The sequence below is a fragment of the Enhydra lutris genome, unplaced genomic scaffold, assembly GCF_002288905.1.
Source record: "Enhydra lutris kenyoni isolate GAN:26980312 unplaced genomic scaffold, ASM228890v2 scaffoldscaffold24, whole genome shotgun sequence".
Classification (NCBI taxonomy): domain Eukaryota; kingdom Metazoa; phylum Chordata; class Mammalia; order Carnivora; family Mustelidae; genus Enhydra; species Enhydra lutris.
In genome coordinates, this window is record NW_019154108.1 from 28,498,856 (window position 1) to 28,519,258 (window position 20,403).

The 20,403-nt window shown below is 38.0% G+C and overlaps 2 protein-coding genes across 2 annotated transcripts in view; one reads left to right on the forward strand and one right to left on the reverse strand.

Annotated features, from left to right (window-relative positions):
• Positions 1-20,403, forward strand: part of LOC111150780 (ankyrin repeat domain 45) — a 47,502-nt gene that overhangs the window by 14,804 nt on the left and 12,295 nt on the right. The window contains exon 3 of the mRNA XM_022508378.1: positions 8,977-9,144. Within this exon, the coding sequence (XP_022364086.1) occupies positions 8,977-9,144 (168 nt within the window). The remainder of the gene's footprint in view (positions 1-8,976; positions 9,145-20,403) is intronic.
• On the reverse strand, positions 13,229-14,898 carry LOC111150781 (testis expressed 50). Its single transcript, XM_022508380.1, has 2 exons — positions 14,575-14,898; positions 13,229-13,435 (listed from the first exon to the last, which is right to left on the reverse strand). The coding sequence occupies exons 1-2, from the start codon at positions 14,896-14,898 to the stop codon at positions 13,229-13,231; spliced, it is 531 nt and encodes a 176-aa protein (XP_022364088.1).

The following is a 20,403-nucleotide window of genomic DNA, read 5'->3' on the forward strand; positions in this document are numbered from 1 at the left end:
CCCACAGTCCTGGGATTGAGTCCCCCATTGGGCTCCCTGCTCAGTGGGGAGCCTGCTTCTCCCTTTCCCACTGTCTGCTGTTCTGCCTACTTGTGCCTACTTGACTCTATCTCTCTGTCAAATAAATAAATAAAATCTTTTTAAAAAAAGATTAGTATAAGTGACTACACTAAAAAACTGAATGAACAAAAGCACATGATAATTTCAAAAGATGCAGAAAGTCTTTTGAAAAAAAACTTGCATTCAGCCACGATGAATGCTCTTAGGGAAACAGAGATAGAAGAAACCTTCCTTAATTCCTTAATTAAGGCTCTCTACCAAAAACCTGAAGCAAAATACCTTGTATTGAATCTTTATTTTTTATTTATTAATTTTTTAAAAGTAGGGCATGAAGCCCAATGTGGGGCTTGAACTCATGACCCTGAGATCAAGATGTGAGCTGAGATCAAGTGTCAGATACCTCAGAATTGAATCTTTAGAAACATTCTTTAAAATCAGAAATGAAGGGTGCCTGGATGGCTCAGTAAGTTAAGTGTCTGCCTTTGGCTCAGATCAGGAGATGGAGCCCTGTGTGAGGTGACCTGCTCCCTGCTTAGTAGGGTGGTTTTCTCCCTCTCCTCCCAGTTTGTGCTCTTTCTTACTTTCTCTCTTGCTATCTCTGTCTCTCAAATAAATAAATAAAATCTCTCAAAAAAAAAAAAAGTCAGAAACAAGGCCATGGTATTCACTGTCATGACTTTTTTTTTTTAGAGAGATTTTATTTCTTTGTCAGAGAGAGAGAGCGCGCACAAGAAGGGGGAGACGCAGGCAGAGGGAGAAGCCGGGTCCCTGCCAAGCAAGGAGCCCTACATGGGACTTGATCCCAGGACCCTGGGATCATGACCTGAGCCAAAGGCAGACACTTAACCAACTGAGCTACCCAAGCGTCCCTATCATGACTTTTATTAATGATTAGAGTGGGAGTCCTAGCAAGTGCAGTAAGATAAGAAAAATAAATAAGAGACATAACACAGTACTGTGCTGGAGCTGGCTTTTACAAGCTCTTGCCAGCTGATTGTTGAAATTTTAGAGGTTTTGTAAATTGGTTGACACCACTTTGGTAGGTTGAAGTTGGCCATGTTAAGAGTATATATCATGGAAATTGCTAATGGTACAAATCAGGGATTTCCCCCCCAGAGAACTAGTGGTAAACATTTACCAGGAAACTGCTGGATATAAGGATTTGATTGGAAGAAATAAAACTCTCATTATTCATAAGGATACAGATTTAAATCCAAAGGAATCCACTATTAGTACTAACAATTTAATTTAGTAAGAAATGGACATTAATTAAGATCAATACCCCAGGTCAGTAGCTTTCTGTGTACCATCAACAATCAGGAAATATAATAAAGAAGCATTCATTTTGAGAAATTTCTTGGAATTATCCAAATGTGAACTTTTTAAAAAATATATTTTATTTATTTATTTGACAGACAGAGATCACAAGTAGGCAGAGAGGCAGGCAGAGAGAGAGGAGGGGAAGGAGGCTCCCTGCTGAGCAGAGAGCCCTATGTGGGGCTCGATCCCAGGACCCTGGGATCATGACCTGAGCCGAAGGCAGAGGCTTTAACTCACTGAGACACCCAGGTGCCCCGCAAATGTGAACTTGATAGTGTAATATCAAAAGTAAAATGTATTGTAGTAGACAGTTGCTTATTTTTTCTTACATCCTCAATAATGTCATGAACTCATCTCTTCACCTTGTGATCTACCTTCTGATGAATTTTTAAAGTTCTCTATGTCTTCTGATTTTTTAAATTTAAATAAACATTGAGGCAAGAAAAATAAGAATTAAACAAATTACAAAATTATATACAGTAGGGTGGTGACATGTAAGCAAAATATGTTTTAAAGACCCAAATGTGTAAATACCACTATCACATAGAATGAATATATATATATTTATAAATAATATATATAAATAACATAAAATAACAACTGAAGTAGAAAAAAGGAAATGTAATAAAAATACAAATCTTATTCACAGCAAAACCATACACAAATTAGGACTAAATCTGACAAAAGAATTGCAACACATTCATGGCAAAATGTTTAAAACATTACTGAGTTACATCAAAGAAGACCCAAATTGTGTATGTTTTACACAGTGAGATTGAATATCATAAAGATGGCAACTTACTTCCAAATTAATTTATCAATCTAGTTAATATCACATTAGGTTTTTTTAAAAATAGGAACTAAGGAGCTGACCCTTAATTTCAGTGGGGAAATGATGAAATATTTAACGTGTGGAGAACGGTGGTTATTAATTTGGAAAAAAATTAGATACCTACATTATACCATGCACAAAAATCAGTTACAGGTTTTGCAAGATGTGAATGTGAAAAGAAAAAGCTTCGAACTTTGTGAAAGATAGAGGAGAGCTGTTATATTCTTGAGATATTACTCAATATCTTAAAAGAAGACATAAGAACAAAACCATCAAAAGAAAAGAGATATATATTTTATATATATAAATTTAAAATTCTATACAAAAGATACTATAAACAAAGTGCCAAGATAACACACAGTCTACAAGAGGATATTTGTAATATTTTTTCAACCCACAAAGGATGTATCTACTTAAGATCATCTACTAATTAATAAGAATAATTGAACCCAATAGAAAAATAGAAAAAGTATGGAACAAGCAATCAATTCATGGAAGAGAAATGTTGATGGCCAATAAGTACATAAAATGTCAACTTCACTATTAAAAATGCAAATTTAAACAATGAGCTATCACTATTCATTTGTTAGATTGATAAACATTTTAATATTTGGGGACACTTGGGTGGCTCGGTTGGTTAAGCTGCTGCCTTTGGCTCAGGTCATGATCCCAGGGTCCTGGGATTGAGTCCCACATAGGGCTCTCTGCTCAGCGGGGAGCCTGCTTCTCTCTCTGCCTCTGCCTGCCTCTCTGCCTGCTTGTGCTCTCTCTGTCTCTCTGACAAATAAATAAAATCTTTAAGATAAAAACATTTAATATTTCCGTATGGTGTAAGAAAGTGTCCTAGTTTTCATTCTTTTGCATATTGCTGTCCAGTTTTCCCAGCACCATTTGTTGAAAAGAGTGTCTTTTCCACTTGAACATTTATTCATTCCTGCAAATTAATTGCCCATATACTGTGGGTTCATTTTTGGGTTTTCTGTTCTGTTTTATTCATCTATGTGTTGATTTTTGTGCCAGTACCATACTGGATATTTTTGTTTGTTTGCTTGTTTTTTAGATTTTATTTATTTGACCAACAGAGATCACGAGTAGGCGAGAGGCAGGCAGAGAGAGAGGAAGGGAAGCAGGCTCCCTGCTGAGCAGAGAGCCTGATTTGGGGCTTGATTCCAGGACCCTGAGATCATGACCCAAGTAGAAGGCGGAGGCTTAACCCACTGAGCCACCCAGGCGCCCCACACTGTTTTGATCACTACAGCTTTGTAATATAACTTGAATTCCAGAATTGTGATGCCCCCAGCTTTGCTTTTCTTTTTCAAGGTTGCTTTGGCTAATTGGGGTCTTTTGTGGTTCCATACAAATTTTAGGATTATTGGTTCTAGCTCTGTGAAAAATGCTTTTGGTGTTTTGGTAGGGATTGCTTTAAATGTGTAGATGGTTTTGGGTGGTATAGACATTTTAACAATATTGGTTTTTCCAACCCATGAGCATGCAGTGTCTTTCCACTTCTTTGTGTCATCTTTAATTTCTTTCATCAGTGTTTTATAGTTTTCAGAGTACTGGTCTTTTACCTCTTTGGTTAGGTTTATTATAGGTATCTTATAGTTTTGGTACAATTACAATGGAATTGGTTCCTTGATTTCTTTTTCTGGTCCTTCATTATTGCTGTATAGAAATGCAACAGATTTCTGTATGTTGTTTTGTATCCTGTGACTTTACAGAATTTGTGTATCAGTTCTAGCAATTTTTTGGTGGAGTCCTTTGGATTTTCTACATAGAGTACAGAGTATCATGTCATCTATATAGAATATCATTCAGCTGCAAACAGTGAAAATTTGCCTTCTTTTGTGCCAATTTGGATGCCTTTCATTTCTTTTTGTTGAGTAACAGTAGACATCCCTGTTTTGTTCCTAACTATAGAGAAAAAGCTCTCCATTTTCCCATTGGGAATGATATTAGTTAGGGTTTTTCCTTTTTTTTTTCCCCTATTAACATATAATGTATTATTTGCTTCAGGGGTACAGGTCTGTGAATCATCAGTCTTACACATTTCACAGCACTCACCATAGCACATACCCTCCCCAATGTCCATAACCCAGCCACCCTATCCCTCCCTGCCCACTCCCTAGCAACCCTAGCAATCCTGAGATTGAGACTCTTATGATTTGTCTCCCTCTGTGGGTTTTTCTTATATGGTTCTTAATATATTGAGGTATGTTCCCTCTAACTCTACTTGGTTGAGAGTTTTTATCACGAATGGATGTTGTACTTTGTCAAATGCTTTTTCTGCCTCTATTGAAAGGGTCATATGGTTCTTATCCTTTCTTTCATTAGTATAGTGTATCGCATTGATCGATTTGTGAATATTGAACCACTCTTGCAGCCCAGGCATAAATCCCACTTGATTCTGGTGAGTAATTCTTTTAATGTACTGTCAGATTTGGTTTGCTAGTATTTTGTCGAGGATTTTTACATCTGTGTTCATCAGGGGTATTAGCTTGTAGTTTTCTTTTTTGGTGGAATCTTATCTGGATTGGGTATCAGGGTAATGCTGGCCTTGTAGAATGAATTTGTAAGTTTTCCTTCCCTTTCGGTTTTTTGGAATATTTTGAGAATAGGTATTAACTCTTTAAATGGTAAAATTCACCTGTGAAGCCATCTGGCCCTCAGGTTTTGTTTGTTGGGAGATTTTTATTACTGATTCAGTTTCTTTGCTGGTTATCAGTCTGTTCAATTTTTCTATTTCTTCTTGTTTTATTTTTGGTAGTTTATATGTTTCTAGGAATTTGTCCATTTCTTCCAGGTTGTCCAATTTGTTGGCATACAGTTTTCCATGATCTTCTCATAATTACTTGTATTTCTGTGGTGTTGGTTATTATTTCTCCTTTTTCATTTGTGACTTTATTTATTTTAGTCCTTTTCTTTTTGGTAAATCTGGCTAGAGGTTTATCAACTTTATTAATTTTTTCAAAGAACCAGATCCTGGTTTCATTGTTTGTTCTATTGGTTTTTTTAGTTTCTATATCATTTACCTGCTGTAATCTTTATTATTTCCTTCCTCCTGCTGGCTTTGGGGCTCATTTGTTGTTCTTTTTCTAGTTCCCTAAGGTGTAAGGTTGGATTGTTTGAGATTTTTCTTGCTTCTTGGGATAGGTCGGTATGGCTATATACTTCCTCTTGTGACCACTTTTGTTGTATCCCAAAGGTTTGGAACAGTCATATATTCAATTTCATTTGTTCCCATGTATTTTTTAAATTTCTTTTTTGATTTCCTAGTTGACACATTCCATGTTTAGTAGTAGCATGTTGTTTTGCCTCTGGGATCAAGCCCGGAATCAGACTTCCTGCTCAGTGGGGAGTCTGCTTCTCCCTCTGCCCATCACCCTGCTCTTGTGCTCTCTCTCAAATAAGTAAAATCTTTTTAAAAAATTAACATACTTGAGATTAGTTTATAACCACTTCCAACCAATATTGAATGAGAAAAACTGTAATAGCTAAAAAAAATTCTACAAAAATGTCTTGGTGATACCATTGATACACTTAGAAAAATTAATGTTTCATTTGAAATTTTCATGATTAATTAATTACATTTCTTTATTTTTGTAGTGTGTTTTTTTTTGCTCTTAATTTTTGTGTGTGTGTGTTTTTTTTAAGATTTTATTTATTTATTTGTAAGAGAGCACAAGCAGGGGGAGCCGCAGGCAAAGGGAGAAGCAGGCTCCCCCTGAGCAAAGAGCATGATGTGGAACTGGATCCCAGGATCCTGGGATCATGTCCTGAGCCGAAGGCAGATGGTTCACCGACTGAGCCACCCAGGCGTCCCAATTTTTGTCAGTTTTATCCGACAATTTTTATGGCTAATAGAATGAAAATCTATTCTTAACATTTCTATTTCATACTTAGGCTTTTTTTGATATCTTTTGTTTGTACATTTTCATAAATGTATTAACATTAAAGTGTATTAAATAGTTTCACAAATTTAAAAAATGAATTCTCAGGGCACCTGGGTGGCTCAGTGGGTTAAGCCTCTGTCTTCAGCTCAGGTCATGATCTCAGGGTCCTGGGATCAAGCCCCGCATTGGGTTCTCTGCTCAGTGGGGAGCCTGCTTCCCCCTCTCTCTCTGCCTGCCTCTCTGCCTACTTGTGATCTCTCTCTGTCAAATAAATAAATAAAATCTTTAAAAAAGTAAATTAAAAAATTAAAAAATTAATTCTGAACTCCATTTTATAAAATACCAGTATTAATACTAAGTAAACATTACATTTGTACTGGAATTACTTTATTCCATTACTGTGATTACTATTTCAGGTCAGAAAAAACCAGCATATGCAAAGTTGTACAGGATGAAACATGATTTGGGGAATTCAAAGAGTCTGGTACTGGGGTGGGAGGCAGATTGTGAGAAATATTCTAGATAGGTGAGTATTTTGCTCCATGGCCTATTATTTGTTTTTGACTCATCATCCCTGTTCTTGGACTTTGACCTCACCATATACCTTCATTAACTTACAGCAACCTTGAGAAAAGTACTTATCTTCTCTGTGCTTTTGTTTTCTTATAAAGGAGAATACACTAGTGCCTACTTCATAGGACGGTAATGAGTTCATAGCTGTGAAGCGCATAGAACGGTGCCCACATAGAGGAAAATATTCCTTTTCCTGTCTGATCTTTTGCCTTACTATGAACTACCTGCTCAGCTGACCCACTCTGTATTCAGTAACCAGTAGTCCTCCACAAAGAGATTATTTTTCCTCTCAGAATCAACCCCAAGCCTTCCTAATTCCATTTATGGTACCATTCATCCTACTGGGATTTCTGTCACGTGGCCCTTTGTATACCTCACCTGCGATCCAACACTCATTGCCAACATTATGAGAGAACTTTAGGAAAATCCCTTTCTCTTCTGGTTACTTTTGAAATCATCTTATTTAAATGTTTTTCTTCTTCTGGGAAGGCAGTGGGATTAATGTACTACAAGGATCTGTGTGTTTCTCTCTAGAAAACAGACCATCCCCAACAAGGGGGGAAAAAATGTAACGGTGTTTTTAAAACATCCAAATTTTTTGTTAAAAGCCTCTGTTTAGAAATCTTGTTTTCTTGTTTTTAAGCTATGTATGTTAAATAGGAAAAAAAAATTAGGTGTTACCAGTGGTGTGGAACTTCAGCCTTGAGAAAAGCAATATAAGGAGCCAGAACTCATTTGGAATGGCCTCTTGCTCATGCTAGCAGCGTCTTGTTTGTAGACAGTGTCTCCCACCTCCAGCAAATCGGGGCTCTGGACTTTTTTGGCTCATTGAAGACTTTCATCTTCAGGCAGAAGGCAAGAGCAATGAGGGTGGTGGCAGGGTATTTCTCTCTCTCTCTCTCTCTCTCTCTCTTTTTTTTTTTTTGTAGAGGATAAAGGCACAGTGAAATTCTTGGGCCAGTCTCCATCTCTTCATTTTTGAAATTTCTCGTTTGCTGTGATATTGAGGGGAAAAAAAAAAAAAGTTGGGCCAAAGAGGAGAGGTAATTCCAAGTTGGGCTGATCTTGGAGTAGTTCACTTGATGCTCCTTTTGATTCCCTTATTAACCCTTCAGGTTATGATATCCTCAAGACAAAGGTAGTTTACAACCTCATGTAAAACAGACCTGGGACTGTGGGAATGTGGCAAGTAGGGAGCCAAGAAGAGGTTTCTTTTTTTTTTTCTTTTTTTCTTTCTTTTTTTTTTTTAAGAAGAGGTTTCTGGGAGGAAGTGGTGGAATCACGATTCTGTTTTTCCCTACTCTACTCAGTGGCAAGCATTTAAGTACTGTTTCCTACTCTTTATAAACCCTTTATTTGGCAATAGACCTGGGTTTGAATTTTGCTTTGGCTACTTACTACCAGTGTGGCCTTGGGCAAGGGATAACCTCTCTGACCTTCACTTTCCTTTGTGTCTTTTAATGGGGTTAACAGTACAGACCTCAGAGGTTCTTGAAGGGGTTGAATCAAGTAGTAGTACATAAAGTGCCTGGTACATAATAGAGTCAACACATCTGTTCATTCTTTTGCTCAGTTCTTTTTGTATTAGAAGTACATGCCTCTTTGGCCAGTTAAATGAGTCATAAATACGTCCTGTGAGTAAGTTAAAACAAAGAAGTTTTGACTTGATTGTTTTAAACCAGTGTGAAAAAATTTTAATTATGCCTCCCTTTTTGTCACCCTCCTAGTAGTTGCCACGGCAAGTCTAAAAAACAACTTTCTAATTTGGTGGGTCATGATTTCAGTTTTAATTCAAATGATTAATTTTCAAACCAAAGGCATACACAGTGATCATAATTCATACGGTTGCATTAACAATAATGCCAATGTAATTAGAGTTTGTTGAAAGTCCCTTAGACTAGAGTTGTGGGTCTAATTGTGTTCCAAAATAGATTACTTCTGGGGAGGTTGCTGTCTTCCTTTTTAAAAGGCGTTGGAGAGCTCAGACTTAAGGCTACTTGTGTTGGTATCTTGCATCCATCATTCACTGGCTGCATTCCTTGGGCAAGCTTCTGGACCTCAGTTTCCTCCTTAACTTCTCTGGGCCTCAGTTTCCTTATCTGTGAAGTGGGGATTATAATAGTTCTGACCTCAGGGTTTTTATGAACTGAATGAGTTTACTATGTATAAAGTATGTAGAATAGTGCCTCACTCACAGTAATTGTTCAAGAGTTGATCTTCATTATGATCTTCTGTTCAGTAAAACAAGCCTGAAACAATGTAGCCTATTTGACCTGACCATCTTCATTCTCTTGTTAGGTTACACACTCTTACACTGTGCTGCAGCCTGGGGCCGTCTGGAAACTTTGAAAGCACTAGTGGAGTTGGACGTTGATATAGAAGCGTTGAATTTCCGGGAAGAAAGAGCTCGAGATGTTGCTGCTCGGTATTCCCAGATGGAGTGTGTGGAATTCCTGGACTGGGCAGGTAAGGAAGCCCCAAGGTAGTGTAACCAAAGTTGCACGAGTTCTCACGCCTTGTTAAGTCATAGATAGAAACTACCCCAGGTGAGTTGTCACATAAACGAAACTTTATTTGCAGCAAATATCGAAGAGAACAACTTCCAAAGCTATGACTCCCCAAGCAAGGGTACATGGGCTCCTTTTACTAAGGGCTAGGGTATTTAGAAAGGGGATCCTCATCATTGTTTGTACAGGTGAGTATCAGGTCCCCCATGCGCCTTAAGGCAACATGCCTGTACATACATTGTATGTTTTGTAAACGAGGCTTGTGTCCTCCTCTGGTGGAGATTTTAGTATTAAAGTGAGATAAAGATAGTTGTTGGTTATTCTAGGGGTCACTCCATGGTCCTTCTGTGCAGGCACAAGACGTGGGTTATGCTCAAACTGGTCTGGGTAGTCTGGGTTGGTTGGAGGCCTCAGGGTAGTTGCTATGCCTAAGGGGTAGTTTCATTTCCATTTGCCTGAGTTAAGAGATAAGCTGGAAAGAAGTGCTTAAGGAAAAATAGGGACAGAGGTTAGTGAGCACAAGCAGGTATGTAGTAAAGGTCAGCTCTTGGGATCTAGCTGGTGACAGTAGCAAAAGGACTGAATGATGGATTTTTTTCCCCTATGAGTTATAGGTTATACCATCAACAAATCAAGAGACAATTAGCATTTTCAGCTTTTAAAAAAAAATTTTAATTCCAGTATTGTTAATATGTCGTATTAGTTTCAGGTGCACAATATAGTGATTCAACACTTTCATACAACACCCATTGTTGATTGCCAGTGCACACCTTCATCCCCATCACCTGTTTCACCCATCTCCCCCTCACCACCCCTCTGGCAACCATCAGTTTGTTCTCTATAGTTAAGAGTCTGTTTTTTGGTTTGTCTCTCTTTCTCTCTCTCTCTTTTTTTTTTTTCCTTTGTTCATTTGTTAAATTCCACATAGGAGTGAATTCATATGGTATTTGTCTTTCTCTGACTTATTTCACTTAGAATAATATTTCCTAGCTCCATCCGTGTCATTGCAAATGGCAAGATTTCATTCTTTTTTTATGGCTGAATAATATTCCATTGCATATATACCACGTCTTTTTTTTTGTTTTGTTTTGTTTTTTTAAGATATAGGTCTTTTTAAAAAAAATTAACATACAATGTGTTATTTGTTTCAGGGGTACAGGTATGTCATTCATCAGTCTTACACAATTCACAGCACTCACCATAGCACATACCATCCCAATGTCCATCACCCAGTGACCCCATCCCTCCCACCCCCCTCTACTCCAACAACCCTCAGTTTGTTTCCTGAGATTAAAAGTCTCACTTGATTTGTCTCCCTCTCTGATTTCATCTTGTTTCATTTTCCCCCTCCCTTCCCCTATGATCCTCTGTCTTGTTTTTCAAGCATTTTCAGCTTTTATCAAGTTTTATTTGTACATGTAATCACGGCTGCTGATAGCGTGTGAAATCTTTTTTTTTTCTATTTTGCTATTGACCTCAAACATTGTACTCAATAGAAACTGTACCTATTGGAAGTTAGTTGATTGACTAATTTCTAGCAGTTTCATCAATAATTTCTTATAAGGATATATGTATGCTATATGTTCAGGGCCATTTTCTGAGAGACTTAGGCAGAGTGGACCATTCCTTTTCTTTTTTTAATGGTGTATTTGAACCATATATTGCCTTCCCAGGTAGATACAGTTATAATAATTTAAAATGACTTTCCAGGGAAAATTATAGTGCTGGAAGTCAGAATAGCAGTTATCTTTCTGGAAGGAAGGGAATTTCTAGGATGTAGTGTTCTTTTTCTTGATCTGGTGCATGGTGTATTCATTTGTGAAAGTTTATTGAGCTATATAGATTTACAATTTTTGCACTTTTCTGCATGTATGTTAATGCTGCAATCAAAGGTCAAAAAGCTATGTGTTATTTTGAGTTTTAGTGATTTTTTTGGTTAATTCATTTCCACAGCCATGTAGAACATAGCTTAGGGATTCTAGGGAGATAATACCTGTGTAATTATGTATACACACATTGGTTAAAAAACTAGTATTTGTGAAGTTCCTGGCATTCATTTCGCATGGTTCTCTTGCATTTGTGCTTTCAGCAAGCATTTATTAAATGCCCACTACGAGTATAGCATTGTTGCAGGTACACCTGGTTGTTCCTGCCCTCTGGACATTTGTTAGGTGGGGGATGATAAGCTATAGACATAAAAACATCAGAAAGCCTACCAAGAAGGGTTAAAATCAGCAGAGGGTATGGTCCATGCTATGGGGTGGTCAGAGAAGGTGAAGTTGGAGCATGTTGGACTGGAGCTGGGCCTTGGAGAATGGGTGGGATTTTAATACATGAGAAGGGGACAGGGTATGAACACACCCCAAGGGCTAGGAATGAGAGTGCATATCGGGGGACAGGGATGAGATTGTCTTACTAGAATATTAGCAAGTCATAATTTGCAAAGGAGGGCTACAGCACAAGTGGAATCATAAAAGCAAAAGTACATAGGTATTTCGCTGAAGTTCAAATACTGGTGTCTCCATCTTGAAACCTATGTGACCTTGGACAAGGTACTTAAATTCTTCATGGGGTTGTTGTGAGAAATGAAATGAGACAATACAAAGCACTTCCCACAAGACCTGGTCTATGATTAGCACTTGAAAAATGCTACTGCTGTTATCACAGCCAGATAAGTCCCTGAAATGCCAGGCTAACGTGTTTTCATTTCATTTCTATTGCAGTGCTGTCAGGACAAGTCTTTACTTTCCCAATCGCTAGCCATAACTCCCCCTTTGCTGGCCCCCAGGCATCCTATTAAAGCCTGTCTACTCCAATACCTACCCTAAAAAGGGTCTCCTCCATACTGTTGAAAATTCCACTATCAGAGATCAATTGCTTTGGATTTTTGAGTTTTGGACACTTTTCATTAAAAGAAATTTGTATCAGTGTTTTCTTAGAGGGAATTGGTTGACAGGTCAGAACTCTGAAAGGATGGAAGAGACATTTTTGGAGATGCAAGAGTAGGGTTGTGCTAAGGGAGAATGGAAGTAAGGAGGAAAGTCTGGAAAGTGGACTCATAAACTTTTAATAATCCACAATAACCCAGAGCAGGCACTATTCTGTTACTTGTAAAGACTGTAGAGTTATATATTACTGTTTTGAGAATTGTTTTTTAAAAGTTTTAAAAGTTTTTTTTTTCCCTCCCCCTTATATTGATGGGAGTTATGTTACAGAGCTGGCATGTTTTTCTGGCATTTTTCAACATGTTTTAAATCAAATCTTCTATCCTGGTCTCAGATAGGTCTCCCAGTTTTTTTGGAAAATATGGTAACCATACTTATAAAAATTGAGGTGGCTGATCAACAAAAGCCCAGAATACTTTCTAAAAATTGAGGTATCTTATCAACCAAAGCCTGAAATTTTAAAAATGTTGATACTTAATCATTTGTCATAATGAAAATGAAAAAATTTATACTTTAAAAAATTATCCTATTTCTTAATATTTCCATACTATTTCAGCAATCTGAGATGGGAACCTAAAAGTCTCTGTGTGGCCAAAAAATCTACTCAAGAAAGTGAGAAAAAAAATCACTAACTAACTAATTAATTAATTTAAAGTAGCTTTCCATACCCAGGGTGGAGCCCAATGTGGGGCTTGAACTCATGACCCTGAGATCAAGACCTGAGCTGAGATTAAGAGACACTTAACCAATTGAATCACGCAGGCACCCCACAAATATTTTTTTAATCAGATTTATTGCAATACTTAATCAAGATTCTATTCTACATATTGGTTAATGATTAATAATCTAATACACTAAAAGGAAAAAACACAAATATGAAGAAGTAATTGTATACAATCTTTTTCTAGTAAGTATGGATGCCTTTTTAACAAAAGTAATTTTTCAACCCATACTTCTTTGGAAAGATTCAGTAAAGTATGTGACAAAAAAAATTACAAAGGCTCTCAAAGAACCATTTTTATCCTTGCATGAGTTGTTTCAACAGATTTCTTATGTAACCTCCATGTTGGACTGGGCTACATTGGCATACAGATGGGTCTAGTATCCTCTGGCTCCTTCTTCACTCCTCTTTTTCAGTTTTCGGTACTTGACTTTCTTAGCTGGAGTATGCTGGGACATCTGATTCAGGTACTTGGTCATCATTGATGTTGTGGCCACCAGCCGGCAGAGTATTTGATCAATGTCATAGATGGACGGATTTTCCAGGTCCTTAACAAATGTATCTGAGGAGGCTCGTTTTTTCAGCTAAAAGAAGACAGACAGATGATATTACAGATTTTTTTTCCTACTGTAATTCAAATTACATTTGTTTTCTGGATATGTACACTTAAACTCTAAACACTACATATGATTTATCTATACAAAAGAAAGGTTACTATAAAAGAAAGGTGTAAGCGCAGAAGAAATGCTCTTTTGTATATCATCTAAGATTACAGTGATGATTATCATGATCAGTGAGCATTTAATATGTGCTTTTTATGGTTAGAGCATTCTGCTGAAAGAAATTACTTGAATATTAGTAGAATATTTTCCTTTACTAACATATCATCAACGTGCATCAACATATAATGCAATCAAATCCCAGTAATGTCATAAATACCTAATTGTTGTGAAAGTCAATGAACTTTTAAAAAAAAAAGATTTTATTTATTTGACACAGTGAAAGAGAGCTCACAAATAGGCAGAGAGGCAGGTAGGGGGTGGGGGAAGCGGGCTTCCTGCTGAGCAGAGAGCCCGATGCGGGGCTCGATCCCAGGACCCTGAAATCACGACCTGAGCCGAAGGCAGAGGCCCAACCCATTGAGCCACCCAGGTGCCCCAGTCAATGAGCTTTTAAGATTGCCTCAAAATACAGTTCCATTGGCAAAGTGGGAAATTAGGTTAAGAGCACCATTTCCCAGAATATTATCCTTACCTTAGAAATGAGTTTGCAGTCTATTTAAAAAAGAAAAAATAATACATGACAACTTTGACATACTTAGCTTTCTTAGGTAGGTCTGCAAGGGACTTTACAGATCCCTTGTCCAGACACTTCATTTATGGGTGAAGACAGCAAAGATTGAGTGACTAACCTATGGGCCCAAAGAGGTAACTTCATCTCTTAACCATTCTACTCATTGTAGCTCATTATCTTCCTGATATATTTTGTAACTTGAAAGAGAGAGGATGAACTAGATTATTTTAAAGACTTTCTAATTCAGTACACATTATTGAACCCCAAGTATGTGCAAGACAATGTACTACATGTTTGGGGGTGAGTGGTGGGAGCAAGGAGATGTTACAAAGAGGAATAAGACATGATACGTTCCCTCAAAGAAGCTGATAATCTTATGTTTTAAAGTCTATGGTATTTAGAACTATTACTATTTGCATCACTAATTCACCTTTTTTTGGTGTTTTTTCCATTTCATCCACAGGTAATGCACAGATAAAACAGACAGTATTAAAAAGAGAGCTTGTACTAAAATATAAATGAGATGTAAAGAACCCTGAAATAGATCCATATTAGCAAAACTGCAGCATAGTTTGTCCAGAGGGTAAGGTAGACAGTGAGATGGAGAAGGCTTAACTTTCAGATAATGCATTTCTTCTGGAAAAATCTCCCATCCAACCTTTGTCCAGATAGTTCCATCACAAATGCAGCAGCTCTCCCTAAGGAAGCAGATAAACAACAGAGAAAAAGTTAGGGATGGTCCTTGAATGGACATCTTTCTTAATTGGGAAAAAAAAAATCTACAGCCAAAAAATTGGTCACAGAGCAGAATCACTCTGGGATCAGTTAATATGGTGCTCCACTGGAAGCATCATCAGCATAATATACACTGATGACCATTATAGCATCATCAGTCATAGTGATTCAGTTAGATTCAGTGATGTCATAAAGGACCACATGAGAACGAAAAGGTGCCATCCAGCCAATTACTGGGTTTCTTTCTAAGATTGTATTTTTAAGTAATCTCTACACCCAGCATGGGACTTGAACTCACAACCCCAAGATTAAGAGTTACATGCTCCACCAACTGAGCCAGCTCGACTTCCCTACTGGGTTTCTTAGGGATGTTTTTCCTTGCTTTTCATCGGATTGTTTTAGACTTTTTCCCTTTCCTGAAAAATGAAAACTTTCCTAATTTTTGCTTGCTAATAACTTCTGTAATCACATTAACAGATTTTCATGGAAATAATTTACTTATATCCCTTCCAAGCCTTCTGAGGTATGGCAGTTTTATATCTCCTTAAAAAGTTGCTAGAGCCATACCCTTCCACACAATTTAGCATCTGCTTCTGGTTTTTTTTTTTTTTTTTCACTCTGTTTTTTCACTCTTCCCTTCAAATAGCTAAGCAAAAATTGAGTTCCAACCCTCTTTTAAATTATGTCCCTATGGCGGCAATGTGGTACTGTCTGATAGTGAGTGAGGGGTGGGGAATTTGGCGTGGAGTATGATAAAAAGATATGACATAGATCCTGCTTTAAAAAGCTTACAGTCTAGAGATAGAAGCAAAAAATAAGATCAGAAAAATTATAAGACAGACTAAAATGAGAGCTAACTCAAATTATAATCATGTGATGGTTGAGAGAGCAATGAGCTCTACTTGGGAGAATCAGAAGTTTCACAGAAGAGTATTTGAGTCAGCTTTGAAGAATGAATAGAATTTTGGGGGCGCCTGGGTGGCTCAGTGGGTTAAGCCTCTGCCTTCGACTCAGGTCATGATCTCAGGGTCCTGGGATCAGGCTCTCTGCTCAGTGGGGAGCCTGCTTCCCCCTCACCCTCTGCCTGTCTCTCTGCCTACTTGTAATATCTGTCTGTAAAATAAATAAATAAAATCTTTTTTAAAAATGAGTAAAATTTTGGGGCGCCTGGGTGGCTCAGTGGGTTAAAGCCTCTGCCTTCGGCTCAGGTCATGATCTCGGGGTCCTGGGATCGAGCCCCGCATCGGGCTCTCTGCTCAGCGGGGAGCCTGCTTCCCTCTCTCTCTCTCTCTGCCTGCCTCTCTGCCTACTTGTGATCTCTCTCTCTCTGTCAAACAAATAAAATCTTAAAAAAAAAAAAAAAGTAAAATTTTGGAAGATGGCAATGTCGAGAGGGCATCTTAGGTTGAGGAAACATAATAAATTCTATGTCAACATTCATATAATATTTATCGAGTACCTCTATGTGCTAAATACTCTTCCCGGACCTGAGAATATATGTACAACTTGGCACAAAACAGAATCTTTATGTTCCTGACGTTTACTTTCCAGGAGGAAGACCCAGAAATTTATGTCAAAATCTATAAATCTATGGAGTGCTTTCAAGAAAAGTAGAGCAGCAAGGGGGTTATGAAGTCGCCAGTAAGGGAACGAGTGAGTGTGCATTCCCTTAGAGAGGGCGAGCAGGAAAGGCCTCTCTGATAGGCAAATGTCTGAGCAGAGACCTGAAGAACTGAGAGTGAGGTTGGCAGGCGGGGATATTGCTCTGTAAATAATGGTTAAACTCTGGATGAATGCTGGAAGGGATGAAGCTAGACAGGTAGTTTTTGGCTAGATGGGTGTTGGAGGGATCTGTGTTTTATTCAGTAGTCTGCAGGGGGTCATTTAGAGAGTTTTGAGGACAGCAGTGACATCATAATAAACTTACCCGGTGCTTTACTCTGTCCCAGGCACTGCGCCAAGACACTTGCATGCATCATAGTACACTTTGTTTAGTTCTTTTGACAATTCTGTGAGGACTGTACTATAATACTTCCCTTTTATAGACAAAACTTAGAGGTATTACTGTGGTCTAAATGTTTGTGTCTCCCCCACCCCCAACTCATATGTTGGATGCTAATGCCCAGTGTAATAGTTTTAGGTGGAACCCTCACAAGTAAGATTAGTGCCCTTGTAAGCGTTCCCACAGAGCTCCCTGGCCCCCTCCACCACATGAAGGCATAGTGAGAAGGTGCCAGCTATGAAGGAAGAGGGCTCTCATCAGACGGCAGCCATGTTGGTGCCTTGATCTTGGATTTCTCAGTCTCCAGAACTTTGAGAAATGAATTTCTGTTGTTTATAATCTACCCAGCCAGTGATGTTTTGCCATAGCAGCCTGAATGCCTTACACAGGTGGTATTAAGAGGATGCTCCTTTCTCTACCAAACCACCCCAAATAAACACATGCTCTTGGTAAAATCAGTGAATTTATTATACAAATGCAGTTTCATGACAAGTTCTTTAGTCCTGTCTTCTAATTCCTCCATCCTGTATTGGAATTCTGGAACTACCACTGACTCCAAGTTACCCAAATAGTGTAGCCAAAACCTAGACCTTGGATTCCAGTTTAGGGAATTAATTTTGCTTGTAGCATGAATGATGAGTTTGAAGCTGTGAAGGGCTGAAAGCAAGGATACTAGTTAATTGGTCCCTGTATATTAATACAATTCCTGGAGCACCTGGGTGGCTCAGTCCATTGACTGTCCAACTCTTGATCTTGGCTCGGGTCTTGATCTCAAGGTCATGCATTCAAGCCCTGTGTTGAGCCCAGCATGGAGCCTACTGAAGAAACAAACAAACAAACAAAACCCCAAAAAACTATTCCAGACATGGGTCTGAATTTGACCTCTCTTATTATGTCCACTTTACAGATAGACAAATGAAGCTTAAGAGTTTGTTAGGTAGTAGAGATGACACAGTTGAGTATTACAGTGAATTTTTTTGAGTTTCTATTTCAATTCCAGTTAGTTACCATACAGTGTAATATTAGTTTCAGATATACAATTTAGTGATTCAACACCTCCACGCAACACCCAGTGCTCATCACAAGTGCCCTCCTCAATCCCCATCACCTATTTCACCCAGTCCCCCCCCCATAACCATCAGTTTGTTCTCTATCTTCTTTAGAAAAAATGTCTCTCCATGTCTTTTACCCATTTTTTCGTTGGATTATTTGTTTTTTGAGTGCTGAGTTGTATAGGTTCTTTATATATGTTGGATACTATCCCTTTATCAGAGATGTAACTTGCAATTATTGTCCCCCATTCCACAGGTTGACTTTCAGTTTTGTAGTTTGTTTCCTTCTCTGTGCAGAAGCTTTTTATTTTTTATTTTATTTTATTTTTTTAAAGATTTTATTTATTTATTTGACAGACAGAGATCACAAGTAGGCAGAGAGGCAGGCAGAGAGAGAGGAGGAAGCAGGCTCCCTGCCGAGCAGAGAGCCCAATGCGGGGCTCGACCCCAGGACCCCGGGATCATGACCTGAGCCAAAGGCAGAGGCTTTAACCCACTGAGCCACCCAGGTGCCCCCACAGAAGCTTTTTATTTTGATGAAGTCCCAATCCTTTGTTTTTGCTCTTGTTTTCCTTGCCTCCAGAGACATATCTAGAAAGAATTTGTTGTGGCTGATGTCAAAGAGGTTACTGCCTGTGTTCTCTGCTAAATTTTTAGTAGTTTCCTGTCTCACATTTAGGTGACAGTTACTTTGAAGTTATTTTTGTGGATGGTGTAAGATGGTTTCATTCTTTTGCATGTTGCTGTCCAGTTTTCCCAACAGCATTGGTTGAAGAGACTCTTTTCTATTGGCTATTAATTTCTGCTTTATTGAAGATAAATTTTTTTTAAAGATTTTATTTATTTATTTGACAGACAGAGACAACAAGTAGGCAGAGAGGCAGGCAGAGAGAGAGGAGGAAGCAGGCTGCAGGCTCCCTGCCGAGCAGAGAGCCCCATGTGGGGCTCGATCCCAGGATCCTGGGATCATGACCTGAGCCGAAGGTAGAGGCTTTAACCCGCTGAGCCACCCAGGCGCCCCTATTGAAGATAAATTAACCCTATAGTTGTGGGTTCATTTCTGGGCTCTCTATTCTGTTCCATTGATCTATGTGTCTGTTTTTATGCTGGTACCATACTGTTTTGATCACTACAGCTTTGTAATATAACCTGAACTCCAGAATTGTGATGCCTCCAGCTTTGCTTTTCTTTTTCAAGGTTGCTTTGGCTATGTGGGGTCTTTTGTGGTTTTATACAAATTTTAGGATTATTTGTTCTAGCTCTGTGAAAAATACTATTGGTAGGGATTACATTAAATATGTAGATCACTTTGAGTAGCATAGAAATTTTAACAATATTTGTTCTTCTAATCATAAGCATGGAATGTTTTCCCATTTCTTTGTTTTTCATATTCATCTCTTTCATCAGTGTTTTATAGTTTTCAGAGCACTGCTCTTTCACCTCTTAGGTTAGGTTTATTCCTAGATATTTTATGGTTTTTAATATAATTGTAAATGGGATCAATGTCTTAATTTGTCTTTCTGGTTCTTCATTATTGGTATATAGAAATGCAACAGATTTCTGTATGTTGTTTTTGTAACCCGTGACTTTACAGATTTTGTGTATCAGTTCTACAGATTTTTGGTGCAGTCTTTTGGGTTTTCTATATAGAGTATTATATCATCTGCAAATAGTGAAAGTTTGGCTTCTTTTGTGCCAATTTGGGTACCTTTCATTTCTTTTTGTTGTCTGATTGCTGTGGCTAGCACTTCCAGTATTATGTTGAATAACAGTGGTGAGAGTAGACATCCCTGTCTTGTTCCTGACCATGGGAGAAAAGCTCTGTTTTTTTTTCCCCATTCAGAATAATATTAGTTGTGGGTTTTTCATATATGGACTTTATTACGCTGACATTTGTTCTTTCTAACCCTACTTTGTTGAGAATTTTTGTCATGAATGGATGTTGTACTTTGTCAAATACTTTTTCTGCATCTACTGAAAGGGTCATATGGTTCTTATCCTTTCTTTTATTAATGTGGTGTATCACATTGATTGATATGCGAATATTGAACCATGCTTCCAGCCCAGGAATAAACCCCACTTCCTTTATTCACAGATGATTCCACAAATATTTAAAGAACAGCTAATACATATTCTTCTCAAACTATTCCAAAAAATAGAAAAGGAAGAAAAATATCCAAAATCATTCTATGAGGCCATGATTGGTGAGTGATTCTTTTAATGTAGTGTTGGGTTCAGTTTGCTGTTGAGAATTTTTGCATCCATGTTCATCAGGGATATTGGCCTGTAGTTTTCTTTTTAGGGGAGTCTTTTTCTGGTTTTGGTATCAGGGTATTGCTGGTCTCATAGAATGAATTTCAAAACTGTTCTTTGTAATAGTTTGAGAAGAATAGATGTTAACTTTTCTTTAAATATTTAGTAGAATTTGTCTGTGAAGCCATCTGGCCCTGGACTTTGGTTTGTTGGGAGA